Here is a 22,729-nt window from a genome sequence, read left to right on the forward strand (position 1 = left end):
AATAGTTTTGAGTTACTTTGCCAAAAAACTGTGGGGTACCAGACAACAAAGACTAAAAGGAGGGAGAGAACACACAAACTTTTTGTTTTGTTTTGTTCAAAGCTATTTCTCACACATCCATCCTCACTGCATTTCCGAGCGCGGGGAGAGCAGGATTTCCTCCAGACACGGAGAGATAAGCTCGTTCGCCATGGGCTCACAAAAGGTGTTGATCCCGCAGCGGGCACACGTAAAGCACGCGTACGTAAACTTTCCACCCGCCTCCTAAACACACGCTAGGAGGCAGCCATTTTGTCCGGCCTCTTACCTTTCCATAGTCCGTGGTGAGGTCCAGTGATGTGTCATCGCAGGAGGTGACGGTGCATGGGAGGAGTTGCTCGTGATGTCTCAGCCACAAACGGGAGCCCTGCAACATCGTTTTTAATCAACACCTTCAATCCTTTTTTTTTTTACTTAGTAATTCAAGTTATTTGTCATTCCAGGCCTAATTGGCAGTGCCATTGTAATTTCCGGGATAGTTTGAGATCCAGTGAGACAGATCACTGATAAGTTCCTGGCGTTCCCAGACATGAATTAACAATGCGATCGCCAAGTGCAGTAACAGGAATTATCAAGTGCGCTTGTCATTTCCTCACCACAAAGGAAGATGCATTTATAGACCTGGAAAACAACTCCCAGTGATTGGAAGACAATGCTTTTTTTTTTGCCGGGGTCACAAACAAATGTGCATTTTTCACCTAATAGTCAACGTTGTTGTTCATCAGCTCCAATAAAGATGCAGGAACCGAAGAACAAAAGGGAATTGTGTCCAACAGAGCATAAAAAGCAAAGGGATCAATATGCACAAATTCCACTTGGAAACATAACACGAGACAAGGTCACCACTTTTAGACATCAATCCTCATTAACTATTTAAAAGGAGCAGCCACGTGTGCACGACTCAAATCCACGGGGGCAAAACATATGACGTCAGACTTCTGAAAACAACCAATTGCTTAGAGACTAAGGGATGGGGAAGGATGTCTCATTCTGAATTGTGCGCAAAATCCACAATTACAGTTGCGAGGTTTGTGCCCGGCACCGGCTTGCCGTGTTTGGCCTACTCAGGGGAAAAGCCGCTTCACGCTGGAGTCCAGATGATTGGGATTTATTCCACAGACAATCAGGTGCTGTTATGTAACTGGAAAGCACGGGATCCTATTGTCCTAAATTGCTGCGGGAAGAAAAACATTTTGCACGGGCTGTCTCCAAAGCTCAATCATTGGGTCATTGAAGAGAATACAAACGCAGGTTTTGGCAGGTTTTTCCAAACATTAGCAACCCAATAAAAATGTGTAGAACCATCAAGTTGTTTTTTAAAGGGAGTGACTATTTCTTTTTTTATAGTTTTGTGATCACAACAGTCTGACGCCATCTCCCTGCAACAGACGGTTCTTTCCGACCAAACTCCTCCCCCTTGTAGCAGCCTTCATAAAGAGTCCTTGTCACCAAGTCGGGACAAAGGCGGCTCGGAAGTTAACCAGGTGGAAAGATCCCAAACAGAAGCCAGCTGGGAGACAATGGGCACATGCCAAAAGCAGCCCCGGGCCTCCAACGTCGATAGCGTAGCGTGGCCTAGATGACCTTCCTGTCTTAAACACAGAAGACCACTTCTTGCAAACATGACAATCATCAAGTGGGGTGTAAACGCAAACTTGCTTCTGCTCAACAGATGTTTGCAGCTGGAGATTGCCTTGCATTCCTCAAACTGCATGTCACGGTACAGGCGGAGGGACAGGACGACTTCACGAGAGTGATCCGAGTTCCCGAAGCCTAAATGGTCCCTCAGCCAAAGAATTTTGTTTCTAGTTTCTAGCTAGCATAACAAGCCATCTGGAGAGTGCTAACGAACGCGCCTTGAATATTTTAGTGCTTACACAGACCAAGGTGCCCGCGGACACAAGTATCAGGTGAACGGATCAAAAGTCAACACAAAGAAAGAAACCGAGTCAACCAAGTACAAATATGAGTAATAGATGCTAATGATGATGCTAATGAGATAGCCGCTGACTCCATAGCAAAGATGAAGGAGGCATGACAGTATTATCATAACAAAACAAGTTGAAAATGAGCATTAAAGTGACCGTGAGGATTTAAAGTGGACAAATATATTGTGTGCAATCCAGCCTGGAGCTAAAAGGGTGAAATTAAAAAGCCACCATGAGAATTCTCAATTGTGCTACATCCCCAAGATGCCTTATTTTGGATCTTTCTGACATGAAAATTGGTTTGCACACGAGTGTCCATTAAAAAAAGCCAATGTGACAATTCCCCGTAGGGTTAGATCCACAAGATAGCGGGATCAGATTCCATTCTTTGGATATTTCTGACATGTGACCGGACAAAGTCGAGCAGTAAAACTGAAACAAAAAGCATACTTGTATTTTTTTTTCTTTAAATGCCTTCATAACAAGTCAGGTTTCTATCTTTGATCAGAATGATAATTTTTGCACAGATTACAAACTGCAGCAGACTATTTTGAAGTCGTTGAAAAGAATGCAGGGTTTGTTTATTTGTTGTCAAGCAGGAAGTCAGGATTTCACCTAGATCTTCGGAATGCTGAGTGAGATCTGAGATTAACCGAGTAGGCCGAATTTAGCTGGGATGGGAAACTGGGCAAAAGGTCTTCCGGGTCATCAAATTACAGACGGGTGAAAATTACCCAGAATAAATCAGTTTGTCTTTGTTTCTAGCACGGCTCAAGGGTGGGCCCGATGTTGGGCTGCTTGAACAAATCAGATGATTGAAAGCAACCTCCAACATCTGCTGTATGAAGTCAAGATGATGAAGGAGGCAGTTGATGAGAAATTAGCTAATGGAGGAGGAGGAGCCCCGCGGGGAACAGGGCTTCCCCCAGTCTGCTGGGGACGGGGGGGGGGGGGGGGGGGGGGGGGGGGGGGTCTTAGAAGCTGTCTGCAACCCCCCGCTGAGCCCTTAAGATAGAATGATAGTCGACATAGTAAGCACAAAATGTTCATACAAAAGAAATCTGACTTTGTTCTACTTTGAAGCAATTGAATGAACATACTGATGAAACAATAACAATCTGCCAAGCAGTTGCGTGCAAATAAGGTCATCTGCACGTGTGTGTCCAAAGGGTTGGACGGACCCTCCCCCATCGGAGTCTGACAGCGCAAGTGGACTGTCATTCGCGATGCCTTGGAGAATACGTAGACAGAAGGAATGGATTATTTTGGAGAGCCTAATCGTTTAATTCATTTCTTAAAAATTGTCATTGTTTTTAAAGGGGCAGTGTGTGAAACACATCGCCATCTAGTGGTGAATGCTAATTTCTTCAGATAGCAAAATGTCATCACAAAGGACTTCTAACCCCAACTTGAAGCCTAAAATGAAATTGCAAGGTTAACAATGTGGGTTCCAACGCGGTACCCACCCGTTGCTCTAATCCGTTTAAGTCGGAATCGTCGGAAAATGAAAAGCACAGGCAAGAGCGATGAGACACAACATATTCCATAAGAGTCTCACCCACGACGAGGCTACCAAGGGAAAGTCGGCATCTGGGCCGATCCACTGCAGTAATCACTGGCTGGCTATTATTAAGCTGTACCGCGAGAAGGGATTTAAGTTGGACTCTTATTACGAGCTCATAGTCGGTCAGGCAAGGTCGGGGGCCAAGAGTCGTTTAGTGTGCCAGGCAAGGTTGCGGTAAATACCGACTTTAATTTTCCCAGGCTAAGCATCCCGGATAAACACAAACCATGCAAATCTAGCGGACATCTATCCTTTGTTGCTAGTGCAGAGCAGGGATTGGCCTGTTTTATTTGATTTTTTTTAAGAACCAACCCAACTAAGACTACATCCACTTTCACACTATTTATTAAAGCAGGCTCCTCTGTTTCGCCAGCGATTCTTTAGTGCATGGTTTTATACTTTAATAATCTTTGCTTTGGATTTTTGTCGGCTGAAAAGGACAATGGGAGCCCGAAGGCACTTTGATGTCAATTTGAGTAGCCAGCAGAGGGCGGTACAGCGGCTTGACATTGCTGAAAAGGGATGGATTAAAGGTTAACGTTGAATATATCAGTCTAGATTTTTTCATTTTTTTGTCTTTCAGGTTCAACACACTCAGAAAAGGAAGGATGGGTGTTAAGAGACACGGCAGCATCCCAGCAAAGCCCATTTAAGGGCATCGAACGAAGAATGACTAATCGGAAAGCGAGCACAGCAGTACGGGGAATTGAAATTGTGACGTCACTGTGGCAAGTTACAACCTCAAGCGGATAATTACGGGTTTTGGTCATGATGCGATCTTCTTCAAATATACTCTGTAGGAACATTTTTAAATTTAGTTTCCTTACTTTTGTTTTGGGGCCAACTGAAATCAGAGTGCAGTCCGAAGCGTCTTGGTTTTTATGTTCATTTTTTCTATTCATTGGTTAGCATAGCAGTATAGAGTTCAGTTGTATTTAAGATCAATAGTTAAGTCAACATGGCTGTGAAAACACTGAAGCGTCACTCCACACGTTTACTCTCTTTCCATCATCAAAAGCTAATAAATAGCATCAATGAACTTTTCTATCGTTACAAACGCAGCCACTTTAATTACAGAAGAGTCGGGTGATGACATTTTGCAGAGGGCTAAAGCTAACACCGACTGCAAGGAGTCAGCGGGAGGTTATCGCAGCTCTGACCGGCTCGCTGATAAAAGGGGGGGGGGGGGGGGTCAGGTCACAGATGCCGGAAATGTAAACACCAGCTAGCCAACCTCAAAAACATCTAATGATCGATCTGTTGCTTGATTGTGAATTGTTTGTTTATATGTTTGACCAGGAAAATTGTAGAAGAGGTCAAGTAAAAAGATAAAATGGTGCTACAATATAATTTTGCGGTCAGGAAAAACTCCCCGTGTTTGGTCTGAGATTTAAAAAACATTATTTCAAAATTCCCAAGCAACAATACTGCCATTTTATTTTCCTTCCCTTCCTTCCTCGCATCCTCGCCTCACTTCCTGACTCCCTTCCTCGCCCGAGGTGGAGTCGCCGTGATCTCAGATGGCTTCAACAGCTGGAGCAAATGACAAGCGCGTTAAGTTACCATTTTTATAACAAAATTCTTCGCAAGCATTTTAATCCGCACGGCTCGAGCTTAAAAAAAGCCGACCGGACCGAATGTTTCGTGATGGGAAGAATGCAGGCGGTAACCCAAAGACCGTGACACTTCTACACGGCACAGGATGACATGCCGGCACGGCTGGGAATTTCAAGGGTCAGGGGTAGGAATACCTTCAGGGAGAAGGAATTTGGCCTGCAATGCGAGGGTCTGCTAGGAGGACGTTTGCGGGTGCGCAAAGATCTTCTCTTAGCTTCACAGAGTGAGGCAGCTGCCACTTTAAAGGCCTCGGACTCGCCAAGTTTAGAACTGAATGTAGCGACTCGACAGGATGCTTGACAAAGGCTATAAAGACTTCGTTTCCTCCACGGGGAGCTGAAAGACACAAATCGGCACCCAGTATATCATCGGTCAGAGGTTAAAAGGCAGGGCAGGGTGGAGCGGGTGTGGACTCCAACCAGTGTGGATGGACAGAACGCCCTTAAGTGGGGGTGAGAGTGAATGCTCTAATTGTTCTGGGTCAGGGAAAAAAAGTGGTATCAAACCGCAGCGATTTAGTACTCCATCCACACAGGAAGGTCTGAGACAAGCAATCCAAAGCCCCAACCTGAGTGAGGCAGGCATGTCAAAATCCACAATACTGCCCATCGGATTAGACATCCCATTCCCATCACTGCTTGTGTGAGTCAGAACCGAGTGACCCATCGAGTCTATACAATGAGGGCACCCCCCCTACAGATGACTTGCATCCACTGACAAACTGCTCCGAACTACTGAATAACAAAAAGAGGAAAACATGATTCAGTTCAAAAGTGCCACACATGAAGTACATTGATATTGTCATGTGGCTTTGCTAGTCTGTAATGGGATTATCTGAGCACAACTGAAGGGAATTGTTGTGTGATGTATATCGAGGACAAGCCATAATTGGAGGACATTTTATGTCCCAACCATATAGAAACACGCACTTGCTGTCCCGAGACAAAATGAGACAATATGTTAATGATTTTGTTGAGTAAATGGTCACTTTTTTCAAAATATCTTTCAACAAGTCAAAAATGACTTTTAATACGTAAAGAAATGAGAAACTTCACCTCCATGAAGAATGTATCCATTTTGACGAGGTCCGACCTGACGCCCCTTTGTAGTCTGACTTGAGGGGACCACAGTCGATGACGTGAGGAAAGCCTCACTCCATTTCAAATTTCTTCCTGTCCCTCGCCGGCTGCGAAGCTTCTGGTTGACAAAAACACATGTCCGGCTCGGTTCGATAACTTCGAGTATTGTTTGCCAAGCTGTGGACCAGAGGAGAACGTTTTAGAGTTATTGTTGTTTTGTGTAAAGAAGTGTGTACGTGTGCGTGTGTGTGTGTGTTGTGCCATTCATTTGGAAGCCACCGGCATATTATGCAAAGAGGCGGGGCGCAGGCGGGGAAAAACCAGGATGAGAGTACGAAAGCTGAGATGGTTCAAATGTAAAGCGCTCGCTTTATGGGTCAGCGTCATGGGAGCCGAGGAAGTGTGCACGCTTCCCCTCTTTATTTGGGAGATAAACAAAGGCAGGGGTGTTTTTTTGTGCGCGTTTTTAAATGTAAGAAAGAAGGTCACTCCTTTATTACACTCCGTAGAAGTGTGTTTGACAGTTGACAGTTGAGCTGGGTGTGGTTTCAATTGCGGACACGCCCACAGCTTGATTTCTTTTTTTTTCCTTTTGTTATCAACACTCTTCTCTATGGCACGTCCAATTTAGACATTTATTTTCTCATTAAAGACTTTAATGGTGCGATTTATGGGAATTCACCTGAAGCAGTTCCACCGTAGTTGTAAAAAAAACTACTGAGATTCCACTGATATAAACAAGGAGGCATGCAGATGTAGAGGACTGGTGCGGCCGCTTCCTGGCGGTACCGCATTGAGCCCCATTTGTGGCAAGCGGCCACGAGCAGAGTCGCCAGCAGCCAACCCTCAAGCAAAAAGACAGCTGATGAAAGCCTGTGGAGATCGTTTCACAATCAATTCACTGTCTCCCGAACGAAAATAAAACGACTAATGTGACATAAAGCACTGAAGAAAAACAGCAGACGTGTGGCGTGAGCAGCAATGCAAATAGCTCTTTCGAATTATTGCCTGCAGTTACTGACCAGATCAGATCAATTAACTGGATTGATTGAATAAAACGTGCAGCATGTGCTGACGGGAGACTATTGAACAGCTATGGTCATTGATCAACTGCTCCCTTCAATAATTCATGCTTGAATGCAGCAGTGGGGGACTAACAAAGCTGCAGCTAATGCACATTACACTTTTTTTTCTAACTTGACCTGTGCAATTTATCCATTTCCCAAACTAATTTTAAACATTAAACATTTCTCTTGTTTTTTTTGGGGGGGGGGGGCTGTTCTTTGGCCTTTTCCTGTCATTTGTGATGTCACCGGGCGCCTCACTTTACATGATTTCCTTTGGGAATCATAACAAGGTGATGTCATTTGACATGTAATGTCTAATAATGTAATGCATATCAACAATAATGAGATTGATGTGTCACTTGTGCTGTTTTGATTTTTACCAGACACAAAGAAGCATTGACTGATTGAATATTTATTGATCCCCAGGGGTGGGGAAATTCAGGCCCCAGCAGTATCCAATCAATAGGCTCTCATAAGACTGCCACACAACGGCGCCACAAAGAAAGCCAGAAAGTGCTCAAGATAAAAGTTATCAAAGCTAAAAGACGAAGGGAAAAAAGTAACAGCGGCCAACCAGCACCCCTCAATACAAGAGAACACCCCAAAACACACAAAATAGCCATCGACAGGTGTAAGGGCAGTCCAGTACAACGGCCCCCAATGGACCGTGGTCGTGAATCGGTGAAAACATCACAAAGCAGGCAAACGTGTGAGCAGCGTCCCGGGCACCCAGTCGGGGCACGTGCAAATGGTCACCACGGGGCTAGCATGGCAAAAGTCGTTGGTTCCGACGAGCACGAGGGAACGGACTCCCCACAGGGGTTGCGGCTGCAAGGGCAAGGCGAGGGACCCGGTCATCACTGGCCGGATAAGCAGGAAGCCGTCGTAGAGTTACGCGGGTCTCGACCGATGATCCCGGTCCCAGGAAGAAAAAAATAAAATGTCCGACCCGAAGAGATACCGAGGTGCGGTAGAAGGCACCAGCATCGCCGAATGGACAAAAAGACAGAAAGAAAAAGGAGAAAAGAAAGAAATAAAGAAGAAAAAAGAGAACACTGCAGCCACTCACGGCGCCATACCAAGAAAAAAGAAAGGGTAAATATAAGATTTATCATAAAGAATTAAATATTACGTCAGTGTTTGTGTTATAGCACTAACGTCGAGGAAGCGGTCAGACTTAACAACAAATCTTTACCGCCAGCATTCATGGCAAACCTTCTTACCAGCGCTCTTCTCATGCCTCCACACGCTGTCCACATCCTGTTTGTTTATTCTGTGTCCGTAGTGGCACGGCCATTCGAATTCCCGACCAGGAATACTCGCAAAACCTATTTAAACAGATTTAAACGAGACATGTCGTGAGAATCCAGAACATGCCAGTGGAAGTTTTGCTTTTGTTAATTGTGTCTCACGTGGATTTTGAGGCTAATAACCTAAGTGGCACAGCGGTGACTCAGAGCCCATTCAGAGGCCTGAATAAACACGGGAGAATTTCAATTCAACATTCTTCATCCTGCGCTCCAGACTGATAGCGAGACCTGCGGGTTTTTTTACAACGCGCCATCTCATCCCAGATGATTCAAGCATGTGAATCACCAACAGCTCAGATTTCCAGATAAGCATTACAAACGACAAAGACGACCCAAAAGATCAGCAAAGCAAGTTTGTCCGAGTGGTGCATGGACGCCATTGTTTTGGATGGAAAAAATAAAAGATGTGTTTGGATTAAGTTTAGTTTTACCTGGTTTTACCTGGTTACCGCTTCCTCCAGGTGTACCCGGTGGTCTCATCTGTTTGTTTGTGTTTCGTTTCTAATTGCTGTGGGAATTTGATTTGGGATTGACTTTTCCGCAGTTCGTTACACAGAGCCTTAAAAGAGCACATCGCTTTACATCGCTCTTTCCCAATCAATGTTCAAACAGCGCAACCAAGCGTTTGTCCTTGCTGATTGAACTCGTCAGTTCATGATGAAATCAGTTCTAGAAGGGCAATGCCTTCCTCTAGCGTTCAAAATAAAAATCGTCTCTCTGGCATTTCTCACTCACTTGCTCTCCTCCCCTGGCGTTAACAGCGGTCACGTGGTTTGTTGACGTCATGTTGGGACTTTCTTCTTGGTTTGACAAATTGGCAGAATGTTTGTTTTGTTTATTTGTTTCTTTCTTTTTTTCAACTAGTACATTGTCACAATGATTCACAATTTAATTTTTTTTTTTTAAATGGCTTGCTAAATGGGAAATTTAAGCCCAGGCTTCCGTCCGAAACCTGACTTCCAAGGTTTTAAGAGTACCTTTGACCACCTTAGCATTTGCCTATGCCAACACACAACCGCCACTGAGCCACACCACATCATTGGAAATACAGATGGAAATCTTATTTTTAGTCAAAATAATTTGATTTTTTTTTTTAATTGAATAATTGCCAGCAGGGAGAGCTAGAGTGTCAGACAGTGTTGACTGGGGGATAATAAATAACAGCGACCTCAAAATAAAAGAGCCAGGATGGGAATAAAAATGATCTATTTATTTGTTTGTTTATTTCTTTGTTTGTTTTCTTTTCTTGGCGGCACGCAGTTAAAAGTAAATACAAAAAAACACATGCAACTATGTGATATATTGTAGTAACCTACTGTACATTTATATACACAAATGTCTAGCAGCATACAGTAAAAATAAATGTTTAATATTTTCCTGATTGCTCGTTATATATCGGACCAATGATTTATTGAGCAGGATAAGTCTAGACAATACTGTAAAAGAACTCAGAAACATTAGACAAAAGGATTTTGCATTTTAACAATAAATTCAAATGACAGAATCTTAATGGTGGACACAATATTGATATAAAATTGCGATGTTGATTTAAAGCCTTTCAACAGAATGTCCCTCCAAAATGTGTCAGCGTTTTAAACATGACTACAGTATGTGGGTCTCACGGGAACCAGGCTTCAGTATGCGCAGAGTGACAATGTGCTTGATGGCTCTTTGAAACCACGGGTAGAACAAGGCGTAGATAAAGGGATTCAAACACGAATTGAAGTCATACAAATAAAGAAGAGATTGGACCAGTGAAGCCAGAGTCCCATCATCGGCCATCAAACCGACAATGTAATACGGACAAAAACACAACAAAAAGACCAGAACCAGAACACCGAGATTCCTGGCCGCCTTCAGCTCAGATTTTTTTACTCTTACGGGCTGTTTTACTTTGCTGCATGCGAGATGAGTGCGCATGGCACGCGCTTGAGACATCGCAGCCACATACACTCTTATGTAGAGCGTGATGATAATGATAAGAGGAAGGATGAGGCTCATGACCATGTCCAGAATGCCTCCATAAGACTCAAAACCCAAGACGCACTCTCCACGGCAGGAGTTAAACTTTCCAGGATGAGCCAAGTAGTCCTTAAACATGATGCCACAGTGGATACATGCAAAGAACCAACAGAGACCAACACAAAGTCGAGTTCTTTTCATGGTAACTTTGACGGTATAGCGCAGCGGGTCACAAATAGCCACGTAACGGTCAACTGATATCAGCACCATGTTTCCCACAGAGGCGGACGCGGAAATAAAAAGCATGTAATTCCATAGACAACACAAATTGTCACCAAGAAACCAGCAGGATGTGTTGACATAGCTTTCACCTGGCATCGCCACCAAGCCCACCAGAAAGTCGGAGACGGCGAGGGAGCAGAGGATGAGGTTTGTGGGGGTGTGGAGTTGCCTGCAAGAAGAAAAAAACAATCAGTGACGAACACACAAACACAGCGTCAAAAAACTATCCAGGTAAATGTGAGTCGGCAGATGACATCACTCAAACAACCGCTGTGGAACAGCCTGTGATCAACCTTGCAGCACCGCGAGGCTTACAGAAAAAGAACATGTGCCTGAAGTGGGAGATTGAAATGATGACGAGCAAGTTGAGCAGCATGGTGAGGATGCTTTCCAGCGGCAGCACGACTCTGAAAAGAAAAGCTTCAGACCAATTAAATGAGGGCCTCTGGCAGGAGATGTTGGGCTGCTGTGGAAAGCAGAGATGGTCCTCCGTGTCCATGAGGAAGCTCCGACAACCTCCTGTCCAAACCGTTGTGGTGTCCATCTCATTTATATGGTCTTGGTGCCTCCCACAAGCAAATGTGATAGGTAGTCAAAGTATGATGTCACGATGAGCACCATACCCTGACTCTATGTACAGACAGTGAAGTGGATACATCATCATTTTACAACAGCCTGAAATATTTTTGTTTCCAAATGACCAAAAAGGGTCAGATGGCTTTGCTGGGGCAAAAAATAGCTGATAACCAACCCAACAGTCTGCCTCGACCACATTTAAATTTACTTCCATAGGCTATCCGGTCTGTACAAATTCAATCTTCAGCCTAATCTTAAAGTAATCAACCCAAACCTGGGTCAAAAGTAACCCAATAGGCCCAAAATCCCCAGCCAATATAACCCAGCATTTTTGCGTGTTTGTGTGCGTGCGTGCGTGTGTGTTTTCAGGCCTCAGGGTTCAGATCTAGCAACTTGAGGCCTGTTCTTTTTTTATTTGGATAAGGTTCATAATGTCTCTTTTAGGGTAGATCTTTTGTCCAGAAAAAAAAAGTCCTTATTTAACTTATCAGAACATATTTATTGGTGATCATATGGTTTTTTTTCCTTGTTTTTTGTTTAATTTTTGTATTTATCTGGATAATGAACAATAGAATATAATTTCTTTTATGTTAAATTATGATCTTCCATATTAATCTAAAGATTGTGAAAACATTTTGTCGGTTTCGTTTTTTTCTTTTGTTTTCTCCACAGTTTAATATATGGTACTTCTTCTGCAACAACACTTTTTTGTTTTTTGGTCAAAATAAGTTTAAACTGCGACAAGGAAAAAAATGCCGTTTTGATTATTTATTTTACGTCTTCCCTTGTAACTGCATTTCCACCGTAATAAACCCATAGATTTAAAGTTTAAAATAAAAAAATAAATAAATAAAATTAGAAAAATTATTTGTCTGAACAAGAGAATTGCCCAATAGACTTGAGGCCTTTTTTCATCATGCGATAGAGGAGACAAACACAACCTGTGAAATCGTACAACAATTAAATTGGCTTGTGTATCGCACGTTTAATGAAACGAGCCAGGCGACGACAAAATGAAGAGCCGGCGAGTGTTTTCGAGTAGACGTTGCTAACGAATCCACGAAGGTCAAAGGTCAGTTTGAAAGTTTCTAGTTGTTGAAAAACAAACAAGACTTCTGTCTGTCTCTCCGCCGGGAGAAACACAAGTATTGCCTCATGTGTTTTGGTGTTGTCTTCACACCTCTAATTGCAAGCCGCTCGTGATCGCACGCTAATGGGCCAAGGTGTGAACCGGCAACAAAAACATAGACGACAGTAACCTATGCGGACGCCCTCCGGGGGCACGCAAGGCAACTGATACAGTTGACACAGAACTTAAAGAAATTTTTTAAAAAAGCCAAATCTGGTTCAATCGGTAAGTTAGCCGTGCTGAGAAAAGGATCCATAAAAATACGCATCCTTAATTTTTTGCTGCCATGTTTCCTCTACATGATATTTGACAAAAAACTCAACAGACTCAAATGTGGCCATTTTGAATCAAACTGACTTCCTGTCTTTTTTGGGACATGGTTTCTTGGGACTGCATGTGACCAAAACTTTTTGAATCACAATTTTAGTCAATCTAATCAAATCTCATTTTACACCATCATCAAATGAAATTATGAAAAAAATTCTCACTTTGGGCCCCACCACATTGGTGCTACGATGTCAAGGAAAAATGTGCGGCTGGAGCAGCCATTTTGAGATTTGAACAAAAACAGTAGAATGAAGTCCAAAACAAAACTTATGTGCTCCCTTCTTACAGGTTCCAGTTTAATGGTGAGCACCAGCATCTCCAATTCAATTGACACAACATGGTACCACAAAAACCACAGTTAAAACATTTTAAAACATTGATGCTCCAGATTTTGTGATATTTCATCATTCTGTCTGGGGTACGGCGCTAATTATGACATCACACTTTGACTTCGCTGACCGTATCACATTTGCTTGTGGGCGGTACCAAGACCCCATAAAAGAGATGGACACCACAACAGTTAGACCAGGAGGTTCTCGGAGCTTCCTCATGGACACCGAGGACCATCTCTGCTTTCCACAGCTGCTCAACATCTCCTGCCAGAAGCCCTCGTTAGAATTTCATCTTCACTCTGTGCCCTTGTCCGTCATGGCAGTCATCATTGTGGTGCTTAACCTTCTTGTCATTGTCTCAATCTCCCATTTCAGGCATGTCTTTTCTCAATTTGCTCAAGAACTAACCTTTCTGTTTTCATGACTATTTTGTGTGAAATGATGTATCCCACCCACAGATGTTGCCGTTAACCTACTGCGTGTGTGTGTGTGTGTGTGTGTGTAGGCAGCTCCACACTCCAACCAACCTTCTCCTCCTCTCCCTCGCTATCGCAGACTATCTTTTGGGCTTCCAGATTATTCCAGGGCAAATCTACATGATGACATCTTGTTGGTTTCTCGGTGATCTGCTGTGCTCTTATTTTATGTTTTCACTTCTAACCGTGACTTCCGCATCAGTGGGGAACATGGTGCTCATCTCCATCGATCGTTACGTGGCTATTAGCGATCCTCTGCATTATAATATCAAAGTCACCGTGAAAAGAATTCGACTTTGCATTGGTCTCTGCTGGTGCTTATCTCTTTCCTACGCCGGTACTATTTTTAACAATCAGCAGACGCAGGGAAAGTACTATTCCTGCTACGGGGAGTGCATCTTTACTATGGACTTCAATACCGGAGTGGCTGACGTGTGGGTTACCTTCATCCTCCCTCTCAGCATCATCATCACGTTGTACACCAGAGTGTTTGTGGTTGCCGTGTCTCAGGCGCGAGCCATGCGCTCTCATGTTAGATGCGGCAAACTGAAACAGTCCGTGCCCTTAAGAGCAAAGAAATCCGAGTTGAAGGCGGCCCGGACTCTGGGTATTCTGGTCGTTATCTTCCTCTTGTGCTTTTGTCCGTATTACACCATATCACTGGTACCGCATTTTGATGAGTTTTACCTCTACGCTGTGTACCTGTACTGCCTCAACTCATGTGTGAATCCCTTGATCTACGCCTTGTTCTACCCGTGGTTCCGAAGAGCTGTGAAACATATTGTCACACTGAGCATATTGCGTTCTGGCTCCTGTGATGCCAACCTGCTGTAGACATAACTATAATGATTGCCATGAGGGGGGAAAAAAATACAAAATAAGGTTTGAGTCTACCTAACGTGTGCAGATTTAAGAAACCGGTTCTGTTCAAATAAATGAACATCTTTGTCAGCCTGCTTGTTTCATTTGGCTTTTCACAAAACAACCTATTTTGGGTATATACAACTTCTTGGGTCGGTGGAATTGTTAACTGAGCAGTTTAAAGGTGTACTGTCATGTCTCGTCCGCAGTTTTGTTAGGTGTCTAGGTTGCCATGGTTTCTGTTCGGGTTCGGTCATGTCTTGTCCCCCGTTTTGCTATGTGTCCCTGATCATGTCCAAAGTTTCTGTCAGTGTGTCTGTGTGCTCGCCCCTCCCATCCTGTGTGATCATGTCCATAGTTTGTCAGTGTCTGTGTGCTCGCCCCACCCCTCCTGTGTGCCCATGATTGGTTTAATTATTCTTACCTGCCTCTTGTTACCTGTTTTGTATTTAAGTCCTGTCTGCCCCTTGCTCGGCGTTGGATCATTGCATGCTTTTGCTGCTCTCGTGGTAATGCCACCCTGTCTGTTTTAGCTCACGTCTCTGTTCGGTTTATGTTGTTGATTTTGTCAGTAAGTTATGTTAGTTTGCCGAGTATGTCTTGAGTTAGTCATTAAACCCTGGTCCAAGCTGCATTTGGTCGCCCTGCTCCATTCACCATCCGAATCCTGACAGTGTACTATTTAATACAGAATACAAACATACGTATGTATACACATATACAGTGCCTTGCGAAAGTATTCGGCGCTTTTGAACCTTTCAGGTTTCAAACATATAGATATAAAAGTTTAATTTTTTGTCAAGAATCAACAAGTGCGACACAATCGTGAAGTGGAACAAAATTTATTGGATAATTTAAACTTTTTTAACAAATAAACTGAAAATGGGGCGTGCAATATTATTCGGCCCCCTTGCGCTAATACTTTGTAGCGCCACCTTTTGCTGCAATTACAGCTGCAAGTCGCTTGGGGTATGTCTCTGAGTTTTGCACATCGAGAGACTGGAATTCTTGCCCATTCTTCCTTGCAAAACAGCTCAAGCTCAGTGAGGTTGGATGGAGAGCGTTTGTGAACAGCAGTCTTCAGCTCTTTCCACAGATTCGATTGGATTCAGGTCTGGACTTTGACTTGGCCATTCTAACACCTGGCTGGATAAGTCTATTTGTGAACCATTCCATTGTAGATTTGGCTTTATGTTTTGGATCATTGTCCTGTTGGAAGATAAATCTCCATCCCAGTCTCAGGTCTTTTGCAGACTCCAACAGGTTTTCTTCCAGAATGGTCCCATATTTGGCTCCATCCATCTCCCCATCAATTTTAGCCGTCTTCCCTGTCCCTGCTGAAGAAAAGTAGGCCCAAACCATGATGCTGCCACCACCATGTTTGACAGTGGGGATGGTGTGTTCAGGGTGATGAGCAGTGTTGCTTTTACGCCAAACATATCGTTTTGCAAAAGGTTAAATTTTGGTTTCATCTGACCAGAGCACCTTCTTCCACATGTTTGGTGTGTCTCCCAGGTGGCTTGTGGCAAACTTTAAACGAGACTTTTTATGGATATCTTTGAGAAATGGCTTTCTTCTTGCCACTCTTCCATAAAGGCCAGATTTGTGCAGTGCACGACTGATTGTTGTCCTATGGACAGACTCTCCCACCTCAGCTGTAGTTATCTGCACTTCATCCAGAGTGATCATGGTCCTCTTGGCTGCATCTCTGATCAGTCTTCTCCTTGTTTGAGATGAAAGTTTGGAGGGACGGCCGGGTCTTGGTAGATTTGCAGTGGTCTGATACTCCTTCCATTTCAATATAATTGCTAGCTCAGTGCTCCTTGAGATGTTTAAAGCTTGGGGAATCTTTTTGTATCCAAATCCGGCTTTAAACTTCTCCACAACAGTATCTCGGACCTGCCTGGTGTGTTCCTTTGTCTTCATGGTTCTCTCTGCGTTTTAAACAGAACTCTGAGAGCAGATGCATTTATACCGAGACTTGATTACACACAGGTGCATTCTATTTATCATCATCAATCATTTAGGACAACATTGGATCATTCAAAGATCCTCACTGAACTTCTGGAGTGAGTTTGCTGCACTGAAAGTCAAGGGGCCGAATAATATTGCACGCCCCACTTTTCAGTTTTTTATTTGTTAAAAAAGTTTAAATTATCCAATAAATTTCGTTCCACTTCACGATTGTGTCCCACTTGTTGATTCTTGACAAAAAAATAAAATTTACATCTTTATGTTTGAAGCCTGAAATGTGGCGAAATGTTGAAAGGTTCAAGGGGGCCGAATACTTTCGCAAGGCACTGTATCTATACTTGTATACATAATCATTTGACCGTGAGTTTATGATTATTTAAGAGTAGGGGTGTAAATTGCGGGTTTTGTCACGATACAATATCATATCGATACAAAGAACTACGATACGATATTTGCCGATATCTTAAAGGATGCTGCGGTTCATTCACGATATATCACGATATAGTGCTCTACGATCGATTTTTTTTTTTTTAAATAAAAAATATAGAACAATATCCTGATTTATAACAATTCATACGCAAAATCAACAAGGTGCTGCAAACTCTTTATTTAGGAAATTACAAGAGTATTGTAGTATACAAAGTGCTTATTTTAACACTGAACTTTGATGTCGTGGTTTTTCTTTAAATGTGCGGCGAGATTTGTGCTCCCTGAATATTTGATCACCGCATGGCAGGATTTACAAACTGCACGTGTCTTGCCCGTTGAGTCATCTTTTCTTTGGAATCCAAAGTGCTTCCAAACGAATGACTTGAAGCCTAAAGGGGAGCAAATTTCCTCGTCTTTTTGGACACTAGCCATAGCACCAGCCCAGGAGCCGCGTAGTTGTCGGCTCCCCTTTCACGTGCCTGCTCTGCTCACAACACGCCGCTCACGGAAAGAGGAAGCAAGCAACAAAGAACTGGATTTCAAAATAAAGTTGCGTCTAATGTCCGAGGTCAAACACGGAGATATAAATCGATGTTTACGTTTAGCATCGATGCCAATAAATCGTAGAGCATTATATCGATTAATCGATGTGTATCGATGAATCGTTACACCCCTATTTAAGAGTGTCCAAAACGAAAATAAATAGTTTCACACCAAAACACCACCTTTAACCAAAAATGTTCCACCTCAAAATTGGCTAAGTTGGTCTGATGCTTCTGTCACAAAAAACAACCAAAATATAGCCAAAAATAATTTTCATACTTTACCATTTTTATCATGGGTCAATTTGACACAAAAAATAATAGGACAGGTAGTTATTAAATATTTGTACATATGATCGAAGCATGGAAAGAAGAAAGTCACCAGAAGGAAATCTGGACTGTCCAAGAGATTAAAGGAAACAACCATGGTCACCGCCGCATGTCCTTGTCCAGAAGGTCTTTGGCCTCGTTGATTTTAGCAGCGAGATATGGCGAACCACCTGTAAAAAAACATCAAATTAAACTTGGTGATACAACAAAGGCTTTAGACTAAGAAAGCCTCACCTTTATCAGGATGATTGAGGACCATGATTCTCCTGTGGGCCTCACGTACTTTGGCCTTTGTACTGACAGGACTAGAATCAATTACACAATAGTTATTAAATCTGTCAATAAAAAAAAAAAAAACATTGGTGGTAATTTACCTGATGCCAAGAACGAGGGTGGCCTCTCGTTTAGACATGTTCTGCTCAAAGCCTCCTTTGTAGTATGACGACAAAGACTGAAGAGGATGCGAGCAGATGAATGACAACAGATCTGTGGAATGCTAACTAAGCAGAGAGGGTAAAGCAAACTCACAGATATCGGCATCTTTCGGACCGTTTCCGAGAACATCTGGCCTAGTGGCTTCCACAGTTGGAAGGCATAGCGACCTGGCAAAACAAAACATTGAAGGAAAGTCATCAATAAGCAGAAAGTGGATTTTATTCATTCTCTTCTTGATTTATTGAGGATTTTGAGAGTGCAGTCTAATGTGTTAAGGGTAACTTTTGAAAAAAAAAATATATATATATATATATATATACTAGAGATGCACCGATCCGATATCTGGATCGGATATCGGTCCCGATATCAACAAAATAGATGGATCGGGTATCGGAAAATACAACCGATCTGTGAGCCGATACTTTCCTTAATCTATTGGGACGCGGGCTACGTCATACGTCAGCAGCACGTGTGCCGCATGCCACGAGAGTTTTCTAAACAAACGCAAACATGGAGCGAACGTTCGCTTCTCTTCCCCGGGTTGCTAAGCGGACGTCAAACCATGCGCGTTCGCTTCTCTTCGGGTTGCTAATGGGACGTCAAAGGCTGCGCGTTCGCTTCTCTCCCGAATGGGGGGGGGGCGGAGGCTAATCGGATGTGAAACGCTGCGTGTTCGCTTCTCTTCCGGGGGGGTGTTAATGGGACGTCAAACGCTTTGTGTGGCGGGCGGGCTCCATCTAGTGTGGAAACTGAGAAGCTGAGCTCAAGCTTCTTGTGCGGGCCATATTCAATTATGTTTTCAGAATTTGCTGTGGGCCAATAAAAACTGGACCGTTAGTTTGGACACCCCTAATTTAGAGCAAAGAACTGTGTAGTCGGCCTGATGCCATTGCCTTTGGTCTTTTCTGTTCCACATGTAGAGTTATGTAGCTTGTTAAATTTGAACTGGACTGCCCCTACACCTGTCTATGGACCCCGTGGAGGCTATTTTGTGTGTTTTGGGGTGTTCTCTTGTATTGAGGGGTGCTGGTTGGCCGCTGTTACTTTTTTTCCTTTGTCTTTTAGCTTTGTTTTGCTTTGATGGCTTTTATCTTGAGCACTTTCTGCCTTTCTTTGTGGCACCGTTGTGTGGCAGCCTTATGAGAGCCTATTGAGTTGCGCTCATGCCATCTGTGTGTCTTTTGTATACCCACTCTGTGGTATGAATACGGCTGGGGCCTGAATTTCCCCACCCCTGGGGATCAATAAATATACAATCAATCAATCAAGTCAACCATAATATCGGATCGGTATCGGGTATCGACCGATACGCAAAGCCACGGCATCGGTATCGGTATCGGAACTGAAAAAGTCGGATCGGTGCATCTCTAATATATACATATGAAGAGATTCGAGAATTTTTACCTGCAAAACCAGCAGCAGCCACTCCAAGGCCAACTGCAATCAGCGTGCTGCCCTGTGGATAACACATTATTTGTATTCATACTTTAGTAGAATTAGCATTATTCGTATTAATTTTACATAAAATACAATAAATATTGTGCACCTTAAAAACGTACTATGTAATGCACAGTGTGACGTAACCGTTAGCAAACAGCTAACATAAGTCAAGGGAGGGCAAGCAGCGGATAGGAAGTTGACAACCCACAAATCACTGAACAAGATGCTCATTAACAAGATGCTCATTAAATTGTCCAACGGGCGCTTACCAACCGCCTGTCGATCTCCGCGTCACTCCTGGAGTTCGCTTTCGAGCTGTACTCCGCGTAGCGCATAATTTCTCCTCCGTCCATCGCTGATAACTCGCCGGAGGAGGTCGCCATGTTTGTCCAGACACGTCAGAGCGTGCAGCGCATGCGCACTGTCAAACCTCCCGTGTTAACGACATCCCGCAAAAAGGTCTTGTTTTTTGCGTCAAAGAAAGGTCATAACTTGCCTCCGAGATACATTTTTCTTTGAACGCTACTTTCAATTACTATTTTGTGAAAATTGCAGAAATAGACTTTGTATTAATAGATACATACTTTTAGAATGCGAAATGTATGCGATACTACAAAATTCTGCATCTTTAACAATTATTGTACATATCAACTTATTTTGTGTGGTACATTTTTGGAAAAAAAGATAACTTGCTGACAAAATATGTTTTTTTTTTCACACGATCGTCACCGGAAGTTCAGCATACATCTTTCTATTTTGGCCACTAGATAGAGACATTGAATAGCAAACGCCGCACGTTGACGCCAGAAACAGCTTGAAAACAATGACTAATAATTTGTCCTTTTTTTTGCTTTTATTCATTATTGAAAAATATTTGTCATTCATTGATTCATTGAAAGGTAGAAAGCAGAGGGAAGAGTCCCTTGTCAGCTCCTTCACTTCCCGGACGTTGAAGGGATGCTACCAAGCCGCGGTTGAAATGTCGGAAAAAAGTCGGTACCGATACCGCGGTCGGCAGTTTCACCATTCAGTCTGTAAACACTGCGTCAATACTTCTCTTGAAACTTTCCTCTGACTGGGCTGTGATACATGATTCGGGTAGGCGGTTCCAGCTATTAACTACACGGGTAGAGAGAGTAGCGTCGCCATGGATGCGTAACCTCCTCGGTTTGTATAGCTTCAAACTGTGACCACGTGTCGAAGTATCATTATTTAAGATGAAATACTCCCTCAGGTCTTCACCAAGTTCGCCTCGGAGAATGCGCCGGGTATATATCAAATCTCCTCGGTGACGACGGTAGGCCAGAGAGAAGAGATTCAACTGTTCCAGTCGATCTTCGTAGGAAAGCTGGTGAAGTTTTGCGACTGTTTTCGTACCGCGACGTTGAACACGCTCCAGCATATCGGTTTCGTACTTGGTCAATGGGAATACTGCAGGCAGTCCGTACTCAAGAATGGGACGCACGTGAGAAATAAACAGGGGTCTGAAAATCGCAGGAGTCATACGGGCAAACGACCGTCGGATGGATCCAAACATCCTGGTGGCAGCGGTGACCTTCTTCGTGGTGTCAAGACTAGTCTTTAGGTCTGACGACACTATGACACCAAGGTCCTTCTCACTTGTGGTGTTTTTAAGGAGATATCCTCCAATATGGTACGCCCTGAGTGGATTCTGAGTTCCCATGGAGAGCACTGAACATTTGGCATGGTTTATTGGAAGCAGCCATTTTTCCGTCCAACAATGGAGCCTATCTAACACGTCTTGGAAACGGTCAGCATCCTCGACGCTAGTAACTTCAGCCCAAAGTTTCAAATCATCCGCGTACAGTAAACACTGAATGTTCAGTTCTTGCGGGAGATCGTTGACGTAGAGTTTGAAGAGTTCGGGTCCAAGGACCGATCCTTGTGGCACTCCACTAGACATAAGCACAGGCGCTGAGTATGCGTCGTTGACTTTCACTCGCATATAACGTCCTTCCAGAAAGTCAGCAATCCAGGATAAGATCTTCCCAGTTACGCCAACCCTTTGGAGTTTAAGCAGGAGACGCATGTGAGGTACTCTGTCAAAGGCTTTGCTGAAGTCCACGAAAATGACATCAAGGCATTTACCAGCGTCGACGGCAGCTACCCACTTCTCTCTGGCTACTAGGAGATTCGATACACAGGAACGTCCTTCCTGGAAACCATGCTGAGCAGCAGTTAGCACGTCAAGCTTGTTCAGGTGATTTTGTAGAGCCCGCTTTAGTAGTTTTTCCATGACCTTACAAACAATCGAGGTCAGACATATGGGTCTGTAATTTGTCGGATCATGGCGAGCTCCTCCCTTGAAGATTGGTTTGACTGTGCCAATTTTCCAATCGACAGGTAGACGTCCGGTTTCCAATGAAAGCTGGAATATGTGTCGGACGGGTTCTGCAATATGCTCGACAATAGTTCTGAGGAAAGCTGGGTGCATCTCATCTGGTCCAGGAGAGGAGTTCTGCCGTAACTCCAGAAGTGCTTTTATAACAGAATCTCGCTCAAATACAAGGTGATGGAAGCCTGAGTCAGGAACTGGAGTTTGGGAATCCAGGATCTGCGGCTCGACGGTATACACAGAGGCGTATTGTGAGCCGAGTGATTCAGCTTTTTCGGCATCCTGGAGAAGGAGATCCTCAGAACCCGGGGAACGAAGGGGAGGTATGCCACTTCCTGCCTTGGTCCTTCTTTTCAAATAAGCGAACAGGAGCTTTGGGGAAGTCTTGGATGACTCCGCCAGATGCAGTTCATATTCGGTTCGTTTTTCCCGCTTCATTTGTGTGCACCGATTTCGAACTATTTTGTAGCGATCATAGTCCACGGGAGATTGAGACAGTTTGAATCGATCCCATAGTTTACGACGACTTTTCAGCAAGAGTCTTAGTTCACCATCAAACCAAGGAGGACCTTTGGTGAAGGCTCGTTTCCGAGAAATTGGCACATGCTCCTCCACAAGAAGTTCAAGTTTGGAACGAAACATGGTCCAGGCATCTTCGAGTTCGAGATGAGACG

The 22,729-nt window shown here is 43.7% G+C and overlaps 4 protein-coding genes across 4 annotated transcripts in view; 1 reads left to right on the forward strand and 3 right to left on the reverse strand.

Annotated features, from left to right (window-relative positions):
* Positions 1-6,504, reverse strand: part of myo10l3 (myosin X, like 3) — a 34,291-nt gene extending 27,787 nt beyond the window's left edge. Inside the window, exons 1-2 of the mRNA XM_061286487.1 lie at positions 6,204-6,504; positions 308-406 (exon numbers count right to left, since the gene is read on the reverse strand). Of these exons, the coding sequence (XP_061142471.1) occupies positions 308-406; positions 6,204-6,224 (120 nt within the window). The 5' untranslated portion in view covers positions 6,225-6,504. The remainder of the gene's footprint in view (positions 1-307; positions 407-6,203) is intronic.
* Positions 6,505-10,206: 3,702 nt separating this feature from the next.
* LOC133160126 (trace amine-associated receptor 13c-like) lies at positions 10,207-11,347 on the reverse strand. The gene is made up of 2 exons (XM_061287712.1): positions 11,181-11,347; positions 10,207-11,017 (listed from the first exon to the last, which is right to left on the reverse strand). Exons 1-2 carry the CDS (start codon positions 11,345-11,347, stop codon positions 10,207-10,209), a joined length of 978 nt encoding a protein of 325 aa, XP_061143696.1.
* A 2,082-nt stretch (positions 11,348-13,429) lies between these two features.
* On the forward strand, positions 13,430-14,522 carry LOC133160094 (trace amine-associated receptor 6-like). The gene is made up of 2 exons (XM_061287666.1): positions 13,430-13,587; positions 13,718-14,522. The coding sequence occupies exons 1-2, from the start codon at positions 13,430-13,432 to the stop codon at positions 14,520-14,522; spliced, it is 963 nt and encodes a 320-aa protein (XP_061143650.1).
* Positions 14,523-17,762: 3,240 nt separating this feature from the next.
* Positions 17,763-20,126, reverse strand: dnajc15 (DnaJ (Hsp40) homolog, subfamily C, member 15). The gene is made up of 6 exons (XM_061287713.1): positions 19,969-20,126; positions 19,664-19,715; positions 18,353-18,426; positions 18,199-18,275; positions 18,059-18,129; positions 17,763-17,994 (listed from the first exon to the last, which is right to left on the reverse strand). Exons 1-6 carry the CDS (start codon positions 20,080-20,082, stop codon positions 17,924-17,926), a joined length of 459 nt encoding a protein of 152 aa, XP_061143697.1. The 5' UTR covers positions 20,083-20,126; the 3' UTR covers positions 17,763-17,923.
* Positions 20,127-22,729: the final 2,603 nt, after the last annotated feature.

Source organism: Syngnathus typhle, linkage group LG9 (genome assembly GCF_033458585.1).
Source record: "Syngnathus typhle isolate RoL2023-S1 ecotype Sweden linkage group LG9, RoL_Styp_1.0, whole genome shotgun sequence".
Classification (NCBI taxonomy): domain Eukaryota; kingdom Metazoa; phylum Chordata; class Actinopteri; order Syngnathiformes; family Syngnathidae; genus Syngnathus; species Syngnathus typhle.

Coding starts and splice junctions, on each gene's coding strand:
- LOC133160126 (XM_061287712.1), bottom strand. CDS start 11,347: ATGGACACGGAGGACCATCTCTGCTTTCCACAGCAGCCCAACATCTCC. Junction 11,018..11,180: donor ATTTCAATCTCCCACTTCAG/GCACATGTTCTT, acceptor TTCTTCTTGCAG/GCAACTCCACACCCCCACAA.
- dnajc15 (XM_061287713.1), bottom strand. CDS start 20,082: ATGGCGACCTCCTCCGGCGAGTTATCAGCGATGGACGGAGGAGAAATT. Junction 18,427..19,663: donor GGCTGCTGCTGGTTTTGCAG/GTAAAAATTCTC, acceptor TTGTTTTGCCAG/GTCGCTATGCCTTCCAACTG. Junction 18,276..18,352: donor TCCGAAAGATGCCGATATCT/GTGAGTTTGCTT, acceptor CATCCTCTTCAG/TCTTTGTCGTCATACTACAA.
- LOC133160094 (XM_061287666.1), top strand. CDS start 13,430: ATGGACACCGAGGACCATCTCTGCTTTCCACAGCTGCTCAACATCTCC. Junction 13,588..13,717: donor GTCTCAATCTCCCATTTCAG/GCATGTCTTTTC, acceptor GTGTGTGTGTAG/GCAGCTCCACACTCCAACCA.